General features: G+C 44.0%; 2 protein-coding genes across 2 annotated transcripts; one reads left to right on the top strand and one right to left on the bottom strand.

Annotated features, from left to right (window-relative positions):
- Positions 1-186: 186 nt before the first annotated feature.
- Positions 187-2,155, top strand: ccdc137 (coiled-coil domain containing 137). Its single transcript, XM_084676581.1, has 6 exons — positions 187-356; positions 583-728; positions 838-1,063; positions 1,147-1,229; positions 1,320-1,399; positions 1,537-2,155. The coding sequence occupies exons 1-6, from the start codon at positions 286-288 to the stop codon at positions 1,732-1,734; spliced, it is 804 nt and encodes a 267-aa protein (XP_084532707.1). The 5' UTR covers positions 187-285; the 3' UTR covers positions 1,735-2,155.
- A 3,021-nt stretch (positions 2,156-5,176) lies between these two features.
- Positions 5,177-7,809, bottom strand: LOC146253262 (G-protein coupled receptor family C group 5 member C-like). Its single transcript, XM_084678487.1, has 4 exons — positions 6,762-7,809; positions 5,807-5,907; positions 5,560-5,679; positions 5,177-5,209 (listed from the first exon to the last, which is right to left on the bottom strand). The coding sequence occupies exons 1-4, from the start codon at positions 7,807-7,809 to the stop codon at positions 5,177-5,179; spliced, it is 1,302 nt and encodes a 433-aa protein (XP_084534613.1).
- Between the last annotated feature and the right edge of the window lie 2,872 nt (positions 7,810-10,681).

Below are 10,681 nucleotides of genomic sequence, written 5' to 3'. Positions count from 1 at the left end.
AACAATCTTACAGTTTTAAGTAAATGTGTCCAGTTTACAGATCTATCAGAAAACATATTCGAGGGGGATTTTTTTTATTATTATTGTCTTGTAGAGGCAAACAGACCATTTACGCCATCTTGCGGTGGCACATGGTAAAAGCAGGGAATAGTTCGCTTTTTCAGTCGTCAAGTGCTGGTTGGCTGAACCTCAGAGGTTGAGGGTGAGGGGTCAGAGTTGATGGTCCATGTACACCCATGTGGTTTGCTGTTTTCAAAATATTAGCCCCCGATATCAGAAAACAACATGGGAAAGCGTAAACAGACGGAATCCAGTGAGACGTTAAAACGAGGCGGCAAAACCGGACCACATGTTAGGTACTGTATAAAACGAGTTTGCTTTCGACAGCAGACAAATTCGACAGACGATTTCAAGCTACTTACTTAGCTAGCCAGCTAGCTAGCATGCTAATAGTCGATAGTGTATGGTTGTTGTAGTTGATAACTACAGTGTACCATACTCTATGGTTACTCGATGTTTGAGGTATGATACATCTGGATGATTTCTGAATGATTTTGTCATTTTGTGCATTTCTGTGTGCAGTAAGAAGCCAAAGCGAGATGAGCGGCCAAAACAAGACGAACATCTCCAGCAAATCCCATTTCGTCTCCGTGAAATTATGAAAAGTAAAGAAAGAATGAAAAAGGGAAAAAGACCAAAGCCTAAGCCGACCGAAAAGATTAAAAAAGGTCAGAAACGTTAGATGTCAGCATTTAACAATATAATAACAAACATATTGTGTTCCATGTAGGCTATTTTGTGTGCCTGGTGTCTGATTTATCTTCTTCTACCTAATAGTCATTACTCCCAAACCTAAGATGAAAGCAGAGACCCAGGTTGAGGACATCCCTGTCCCGCATTTTCGTAGAAGAAAGAAGGAGTCAGAGAAATCATACGTTCAACGCATGAACAGCGAGACTCAGCATGTCCTTTTCCTCACCAAGAACCAAGTTGAGAGACAACCTGAGCTGGTGGAGGACCAGGAGGAGCCTGAAGAAAACCAGAAGTCAGAAAAAAAGAAAGAGTAAGTGGTGTCGTCATGCTATACACAGATTTTCAACAACAAAAAAAGAAGCAGCTTTTGATCATCTAAAATATGATCTGCAGGTATAATAAGTCTCGGCTTCAGAGGCTGCATAAAAAGAAGCTGGACAGACGAGAAGATAAGATGGAAAACGATAAGCTCATTGGTATGTACTGTGGAAATCATGATGTTGTGTTGAGCAGTACAATTCCTGTTGTCATTGTCAGATTATTTTTTTTTCTTCATTTGTCTGTAGATAAAGTTAAATTTGGTGAAGTCGCTATGGCCCCACCAACTTTGAGTGTTAAACCAAAGAAGGCGGCTTTAAAGGGACAGGTAAGTGGGGGATGTGTGAGAGAGAATGAGTGACAAAGACTCTTGGACCTCATATAATGTTGCTGTCCATACCTCTTACACTTATGTAAAAGTTTACTTTAAATTTTTAATTAGGTTTGTCTATATTGTACCCCCAGGGCATCAACAAGGCTCTGCTGCTGAACTCCCTACTGGGCCAAGCCACAAGCTCTACGGTCAAGCCCTCCATGGCCAGGCAGCGCATCGTGGAGGAAGAGAGGCTGCGTGTGGTGGAGGCGTACCGTTACCTCAAGAAGCAGAAACTGAAGCAGCAGGAAAGCAAGGCTGCTGGCCTGGACAAGCTCATGAACCTCTGAAGCCTCACATCACCGGCATTACCACACAGAACCAGGAACAAGGGCTAGCCTTGTCACATGACTGATACCCATCCAGTGTACAGAGACTTAATGGTCTTTTGGTGACTGGAACAGTGGAATGGTCTAGATTGCCTCCTGGTGGAAAGTCTGACTCATTGTATGTAGCTAAAGAGCTATTGAGACATGGACTGGCAACTCGATCGTAAATTTGAAAGCCTTACCATTTACTGTGAAGGCTCTCTGGACTGAACACCATGCAAATATAGGGCCAAAGAAACAAAATAATGTTGGCATTTCTAGATTATGGTCACTAGATGGCAGTCAAATTCCCTACACACAGCTATGTTTGTATTGTTTATATGTCTATGGAAAGCCTTGTTCGAAAAATGGTGATTATTTAAATAAATGCTTATTATTTTTACGTTGGTATACAAATTGTAAGGCTCTTCCTGCAAAACCATCCTTGAACTATAGATTATAGGTGCTAATCCTCCTCTGAAGACAGGAAACCGTGGCCACAGAGACAGTGACAGCTGGACTTGTGACCATGATCGCGTCATATCTCGATGACGGCTAATGCCCCCAGACCCCTGAGCAAATCACCTGCGTTTTGTATATAAAAAGCTTACAAGAGCCTGGCACAGCCTATTTACCCAAGTAATCCTGAAAAGGTTGACCGTCCGCTCGCTCCAGCCATGAATGGACCCTTTGTCCAAGTATTGGCCTCAAGACCAAACAATGCAACTCTTTTGGTGGTTTTCTAGCTTTTTTCATGTTACGGATTCTGTAACACTGTTCTGTAACACTGTTCTGTAACACTGTTCTGTAATGTGCGTTTATTACTTTACCACTCTGGAGGCCTTTCTCCTTTACTCTCAGGGTTTCCAGTTGTAGAACACTGGGGAATGTCTGACAAAATATATTTCCAGTCAGAGAAGAAGTATTGGAAATTAGTGAAACAGCTGAAGCCTAAGACGGATCCTCATAGAATCATTAGTCCAAACGAATGGGAACCCTGTGATTCAGAATGAGTCCTGTTTTGACCAGCTAGATCATCAAACTGTCCTGCAGGTGTGTGTCTCTGAGGAAGGTTGTCATAGTGACGGGCTCAATGAGTGGGACAGGTGGCTGTGATGTTTAGTGGTGGCAGGATGTCATCTGAACCTAAGCACCACCAAATGTTTGGCCTTGAGGAAAGCATAAGTCCTGCCTTTGCCAAAGCTAACTGGTCTGCCTGAATAATGTCGCTCATTACCAGGCTATGGTAATGATTGGCAACAAAAGTAACTCAAGTCAATCCAGACTGACTTTGATGTTGTCCAGAGCCAGTGGCACAGATCGACATCCTGTCAACCAATCTGGCTAATGAGTCTCTAATTGGCTCAGGCAGGTGACTGGTTCCTGTCTGAATGGCAGCCCTCTTCCTGGATACAAGTGATTAATCTGTTTAGGCTCGGGCCAAGAGCATTGGTTAAGTCACATGGATGAACCTTATAGCTGTTGATCAGTTTTAACACCACAGAATGACTGTTGTTTTACATTGATTTGAGAAACATCTTGATTTCAAGATGTTTAACAATAACTCTTAACTATACCTTCTTTTTCTCCATCGGTTGTCCTAAGGAAATGGTATCTTTCTGGCCAATACGGTCTAGTCTACCTCGCATAGCTCACATGTATTGGCGTAGCTCACAATTCACATGCCTTAGTTGCTAACTATAAAAAAAAAAAAAACATCCGTTGATTATAAAACCATGCTTTCTGTTTCCACTCTGTCTCTCTTAACGTGCACATGGATGGTGGGAGAGAGTGGGACTGGGAGGGTATCCAGTACGCTGCTAGGCAGCAGAAGCTCAACATTGTTATCGAGTGTGCCTGAGTGTTCACTGGTAAATTACCCCTGAACAAATGTACGTTTCACTGAGGAGGTGAAACAAGGACAGCCTTTCTGCTAAGCACAAGCTCTTATTTCAAGGGAAACATCAACACGTGCTCATTGCAAGTTACTCCAACTAGATTGCCATTTTGAAACAGATCGATAGTCAGTCATGCAAAAGCGTATTTTCAGAAGTGAGAGTGCTTTCTCTGTGCCCACTCAGCCTCTTTATGTAACAGATATATGGACATACAGTGCTGCTGGCTGGTCTCTGCGCATGCCACTACCAGTGCTGTGCTTACTGCTCGTCCACACTGTGTCACTTGTTTCATAAGAAAAAGTGGATTATCTCGTTTTAAATGTGTGAACGCCTAAATAACTTTTCTGCTCACAAATAAAAAATCATGCTCATTTTGCAGCTGTCAATGTTGGATATACTTCAAGTATGAGAGAAATGGAACACAACATTTAAATACAAAGTACATGGAGAAGCGCATTGTGACGTTTCCATTTACAGCAGTCAGGAAGTCTCCAGATTACAACAGCAGACTATTGTGCATACTTGTAGGAGGCCACAGGCTTTGAAAGCTTATCACTACATATGTAAATACTTACCCCAGTAAAAGTAAAATTACTTTCAACTTCAGACACCTTCCTTATGCAATGTTCCCTTCCTGACTTTGTATGCTGGTTACTTCAGTTTATGATTAATTGATTTAACAACTAAATACACATTTACCTGATTTATTTGTTGACTGTTGTTAAATGGTTCTCTTTACATAGAATGTGAATGCATTCAAGCATATAATTTTCTACAATGTTTGATAAGGTTACATGAAAATATATATATATATATATATAATAACATTCAGATAGCTATTTGCTCAATCATTGCATTGTTTTTACATGTAAACACAAAACACCTACAAGGTAATACACAACAACAAAAATAACATAATTTAACCTGTGGATTTGATGATACAAACACACAGAAGACTATCTGCACAAGTAGTGGTATTTGAAAACACACAAATACATTATAATAACTTTTGATATTACGTTAATGACAGCGTAGACAGGTTCCATTTCAGACGTCAGAGTTGAGGGTTGGGGGACATGGTGTGCATAAATACCCTTTCCAGTCAAATACAGCATCAGTACAAAGAGGGGAAACAATTGACGCCTTAAGGTAGCCTGGACAGGAGGCCAACGAGACACTGAAGGCTGAAACGTGTACTAGCTCCCACGCTGAACCCTTTACGATTCTCTATGACTCACATTTGAGTAGCAAGCTGATTGATTGTCTCTTTAGGTTGGTTACTCTGGGGTCATCTCTTTCTGTCAGTGCATGGTTTTACTTGCGGGTAGTGGACTGTAAACCCACCACACTTATTGTGAATGTAGAGCTATCTTGTCGGTCATTGGCCTCTCAAGAGAGTAGCCCCCTCAAGCAGGGGTCAGATCCTCTTCACCAGACACACACACACACACATTAGCTTGAGGCAGAGTGGAGTAGAAAAGAGGTGGACAGGTGTTGAAGAGGAACAGGGTCAAAGTACTGCAGGTTTACCACAGAGGCCTCTTGTTCAAACCGTTTCCCTGAGGGGGAGAATTAAAACGTGAGCTCTTTTATGCACTGCAAGAAAACCAACACCTGAAGGTTATTCATCTCTGACCTCTGAAGAAATGCATATGATGTGTGTGTGTGTTTCTATTGGGTTGTATAAGAAAACAAATTCCAATTACCGGTACCTTATATACAACTACTTACTGTAAGTTGCTCTGGATAAGAGCGTCTGCTAAATGACTAAATGTAACTACTTATAAAGTAATCTAACTCTACAGTATTGGTGTGAGCAGTGACTTTTTAGCAAGGCCATGAAAGGCATTCATGCATCTTCAGTCAGTGGTGGTGTATATGGCGGAGGTCAGAGGTCACGTCTACTTACACTGGCTGCGTGTGACAGTGCTGGGTGTGGAGGGCAGGACAAGGCGCTGCTGCTGCTGCTGCCCTGGTTTAGAGGAGGGGCTGTGGCCCTTGGCAGGATGGTCTCCTGGGACTGCTCCCTCTAATGAGGGGGAACCAAGACAACAACAAACACACACACACACACCAGTCAGAAAGACTTATTAGTTCAGGGTCAAGACGTCAAAGCACTGGAGTGTGAATTGTCCCATCATTAGCCTTCCACTCACATTTGCTAGACTCTTGGTGATGAGGGCCAGTTCAGTGGGTTGGTACACACAGCCGCGTAGTCGGCCATTATAACCACTGTACGGAGACACCCCAGAGTGGGCTGGGTGGCAGGGAATGGAAACAAAAGGGCCGTCAATTACTTACAATAGAAAGATTGTTATCTTTATGTGAGACTTTATGTGCCTACACTCCTGTAGCAGCCATGCTCTGAAACAGTCTGGTAGTTATTGCTGGAGGTTTTAAATGTCACTGTATATGGTTAGGGTTGCACATCTGCCACTGTTTGAAGACGATGAGCACACTCCCGTCTCTATGGCAACAGTTCATAAAAATGAACCGAGGACGGATGCTCAAGCACTGTTCATTATGAGCTACAGTGACTGTCAAAGATGCAGCAGTGTACTTCTAACTTCAGACTTACACAATTTCTGTAGTTGCTAATGAATGTACTGTACATACACTCCTGACAAATGACATAAGGTGTGTGGGGGATTATTTCTTTAGTCTGCCGGCAAAGGTCACCCCTTCACACCCTCATCACATCTGTCACAGGTCCCTCTAGCCAACAGGTACATCTAGGCTAGCACTGGAGGGAAACCGTGGACAGGGAAAGCGACAATGAGAATAGCCCTTCTGTTCCAACTGATCTGTTATTCGTAAAACAAATACATTTGCAGGTCAATACTGGCAAAATGAAGGGAAAGGTGAGCAGGAAAAATAGAACAATACGATATGTGTTACATCCGAGGGCTTATCACGAGTACTTTAATGAGCCGGTTTTAAGATAGCATCGAACATGCCAGGTTGATGTGGGATGAGGGACACCGTATGCCATGTTTGCGTGACTTGCTGATAAGGTCATGACTAGCACTGTTGGACAGGAAAAGGCACTGAAGTAGGAAACTCGATTCCTGACCAGTGTGGGATGTCAACTGAGGCCCAACTGTGCTATACCTGTATGGGGTTCGTCCATTGAGAAGGCCTTGTTCTCCATGTACATGTTTTGCTGGCCAGGGCTCTGGTCCTTCAGGATGTTGTCGTAGACAAGGCTCCTGGCTGGGTAGACGTGGTCCCCATCACTGGGCTGCTCCTGGTCCACGTCTTCCTGGCTGAGGAAACAGATCTCTGGTATGGTGTAGAGGACCAGGAACACCCAGGCGTTCACCACCAGGGCAATGGCGAGAGTGGGGTCGTCCCAGCTGGGGCCCCCAGTCAGCTGGTTCCCATGGATGTACATGACGATCCAGGCCACCCAGACGGCTGTGGAGAGGACCCCCGTGGCGAGGATGAAGGCCCCGTCCCTGCGCCAGCTCTTGTGCTTGTGCGTCAGCGTGGGCACTGCCATCAGGATCACGGCCAGCAGCAGCGCCATCACGTAGACCAGAGCCATGACAAAGTCCTGATTGGTGATCTTGCAGGACGCGTCTGTCACGGCAGAGGCCATAACAGGGGATCGGGCCACGGTGATAATCATCCACTCAGTGTTGATGATGACCTCAACCAACCAGAGCGCTAGGGCCCCCAGACAGAGGGTCCAGGCCCGGGGGCCCCGGCCGCTCCTCTCCAGCAGGGCCAGCCACAAGCCGTGCATCACCAGGCACGACAGGCAGCCTGCGAACAGCACGCCAAACAGGAAACGCCGCGCTGTGCAACTGATAAAGTCCCGGCCCACGATGAAGGCGAAAGTGAGTCCGAACAGCCCCAGGGTGAAGACCAGGACGCTGGCTTGCAGGGCCACCATGGCTTTCCTCTTCTTGTCTGTCACAAAAGGCATGCTGGCTATGAGGGTGACCAATAGCACAAAGGCAGTCACCACTCCTGCAGCAGCGAAAGCCTCGACCACAATGCCCCACACTGCAGACAGGTCACACAGATTGTAGTAGAAGGAGTTGACGGAAGGGCCGCACCCCTTTGGAACGCTGATGGCCTCCATAGCGTCACTGGTGGACCACAGGGACAGTGCTTGCTGCAGCAGAAGTAACGTTGCCAACTCCACACCCATGCTCCTCAGCCTGGACTCACAAGACAGTTGGGTATTACTACGATTTGGGAGAAGAAGACCACACAACAAATCCTTTCTGCCAACTCGTCTGATAATCAGAAACCATTCAAACATCTGATTCCCATCTACTAACTACAACAACAACTGCTGTTTTACTCTTGTGTTTCGCTACGTCCTTCATTTTTCTCTAACTAATTATTATTATTTTTATTTGTTTTACTATGCAGGCAACTCTGGAACCCCTGAACCTCTGAACCTTCTGGAACTTATCTGCCACACCTGTCATCCTGCCAGGATGCTTAATTAATTGATTGATTGATTGATTAATGCATTAATTCTTCATTATTTCGTATTAGGCTATTCCTTAAAATTAATAACTGGACTCCATTGGGGGAACTGTTTTTAAACTAACAATTGAAAGTCCATTGAATAGATAACAATTAACATATCAGCAATCGGTTTGGAGAAGTTCAACAGGTATGTTGATATGTCTTAATAGAAAGTCAAATATTTGTAATAAGGTCCCCTAATCCAGCATTTGGGCTGAATAGAGACGTTCTTTTACTATAAATAATTAGATTTACTGATACTAAAAAGAGAAAGTATGCTTTGCACTTGTGCTTACAGGTGGCTCCAAACACCTGTAACCTATTCCTCTGCTTGGAATCATCGTTCTATACATACCAATTTTTAACTATCATTAGATATACTACGGTTCATTGTAATTCAAGATTAACAGATGAAAATGATCGTGTTAAAAAACAATTAAGTATAGTACAATGTCATGAATCATCTAATCATTCCCCTCCATCGGTGCCTCTTACCTGCACACAGGGAAGGACGTGAGTTTGGCGCTGACCAAATAATAATCCAGATTAATTTCTTTGTACAAGTGTCCAACGTTTGGCTACAGCCAAATGTATGCTCAATGTCTGTTCGCAGTTTTTTTTACAGGATGACTCCTTGATCGCAGCCTGTTTTTTTCCGCCCACCTGCTCTCTCGTTTTCTCTCGTTTTACCATTATCTACCGCCTACAGACAGTCGTCAGTGGCACGTCGTTTCAGCATGACAGTTACCATCCGCCACACAACTGGCACCTCCATCCGCTTTCTTTTTTCCTCAACTGTGGTCACCTAACCCACACCACGAGTTTTAACTCTTGAGCCAAACCAAGAAGCCTAGTCAAGAAAGCTTTACATATTCCATCAGATTATTGCAGGCATGGCATTTTAACAATTTAGGTAGGCTACATTCACCTAGGCCAGTAGAACATACGCACCATAGTTCCGTCTATTCGGGGGTTGTCATCGATACACGTTATTTCGACTTTATTTTCCCCCTATACGTTTTATCATTTTAATGATAAAACTGAACCCTTTCATGAGAAAATTGTCGATTTAAACTTCAGTATGGAGAGCCACCTGGTGGGTGCTATCAATGGGAAAGGGTGGTTTATGTTTAGCTTTAAAATGTTTAAATGACACTTCCATCTGATGGTCTCAAATGTGCTCTTTTCTTATAAAATCACAAAACAAAATAAGGACGACAAAACTATGTTTTTGTGATGCCTGCCTTCCAGCCATAATGATTATTAAATGTCTAATTGAGTTGACCATGTCACATATTGGATATCAAATTACATTACACGATCAGATGACTGTGCTATTGATCTACTATAAAGGCTGCTTCAATTAGTAACCATTTGAAACGAACATTATTGAATACTGTCATTGATTTCAGACTTTTCTATTTAAATTGTGTGTGAAGCCACTGATTTATCTTTTTTATTTTACTTTTGATACAAATAATAAAATGCACCGGTAGAGGATATTTGATCATCAAAGAGAAACATCTATGTCCAGCAGCATAAGCATCCTTACACATTTTGAGAAAGGCAAATCTGTCCCCCCTACTTTTTAGAAAGACAATTATATTTAATGACACATCCTCAGTTATAAAAAAAAAAGCTGTACCACCCACATTTGAACCCAAACGTTTGTCTGAATCTCTCTGTATGTGTTTGTGCGTGTATTTACGTGCTAAAGCAGTTGGTGGTTTATGATGTGTGATGTCTATCCGTTCATACCCTAAAGTAGTCCGTTTTCAGGGTGCGTGATGTTTCGGAGACCTAGTTGGGAGCCCATTAAGCTGGTCGATGCCATGCGGTTTCAGCAGGATCCTGAGGTCAGTTAGGACACCTTTGTGGCGATGGCTTTGGCATACGCCCTGTCCCAAACCCCATTGTTGAGCATCGTGTGATGGGTTAGATTAGGCCTCCTGTGGGGGATCAATCCTTCCATGGACCTGCACCCCAGGGGGGCTTTTACAGATCTGGCACCCTGTCAACCTGAACCCTATGATCACGTTCCTGATGGCATTAACTCCAATGGTCCTTGTGGAGAGGCCAGAAAGGCCTTACACCATGGTGTCATGGTCAGTTTGGCTCACAATCAAGGACAGTGTCATTCTGAAATAACATTCTGCACGTATAACACATTATACCTCAGCGCCTTCGGAGGCAGATCAAAGACTTTGTCACGTCATAGGAATCTGACGTTAACATGCACTGCACCACATGTACAGGTGCATTGCACTACGTGTACAGGCTGCACCACGTGTCCCATCATGCATGTGTGTTGGGAGAAGTCAGGTGCAAGTCCTCTGCCTGGATCGTGTTTGCTGATGTTCCCAGGGAGCTGTCCTGGCTGCTGTAGCAGGCCTCATTAAAGCAGCTCGGGGCAGCTTCCCTCTGAGAACGTGTCAGGCTATTCTTAGCTGTGGCACAGCCCAGGTGGACATCTCTCAGGTCGTCTGTGCTTCTGCATTCTTTTGGGAAGGAAGATAACAGCCTCCAGGGCTCCTCACTCTAAA

This window comes from Hypomesus nipponensis, chromosome 17 (genome assembly GCF_054491055.1).
Source record: "Hypomesus nipponensis isolate SF chromosome 17, ASM5449105v1, whole genome shotgun sequence".
NCBI lineage: Eukaryota > Metazoa > Chordata > Actinopteri > Osmeriformes > Osmeridae > Hypomesus > Hypomesus nipponensis.
Note: the sequence above shows the minus strand (reverse complement) of the source record. Positions and strands in the feature narration are given on the sequence as shown.

What these genes read in the sequence shown, in the direction of transcription:
- ccdc137 (XM_084676581.1), top strand. Translation starts at nt 286, where the DNA reads ATGGGAAAGCGTAAACAGACGGAATCCAGTGAGACGTTAAAACGAGGC. An exon ending in AAAACCGGACCACATGTTAG is followed by an intron (nt 357 to 582) that starts GTACTGTATAAA and finishes TTCTGTGTGCAG; the next exon opens with TAAGAAGCCAAAGCGAGATG. An exon ending in GGAAAACGATAAGCTCATTG is followed by an intron (nt 1,230 to 1,319) that starts GTATGTACTGTG and finishes ATTTGTCTGTAG; the next exon opens with ATAAAGTTAAATTTGGTGAA.
- LOC146253262 (XM_084678487.1), bottom strand. Translation starts at nt 7,809, where the DNA reads ATGGGTGTGGAGTTGGCAACGTTACTTCTGCTGCAGCAAGCACTGTCC. An exon ending in AATGGACGAACCCCATACAG is followed by an intron (nt 5,908 to 6,761) that starts GTATAGCACAGT and finishes CCTGCCACCCAG; the next exon opens with CCCACTCTGGGGTGTCTCCG. An exon ending in CACTGTCACACGCAGCCAGT is followed by an intron (nt 5,210 to 5,559) that starts GTAAGTAGACGT and finishes TCTCCCCCTCAG; the next exon opens with GGAAACGGTTTGAACAAGAG.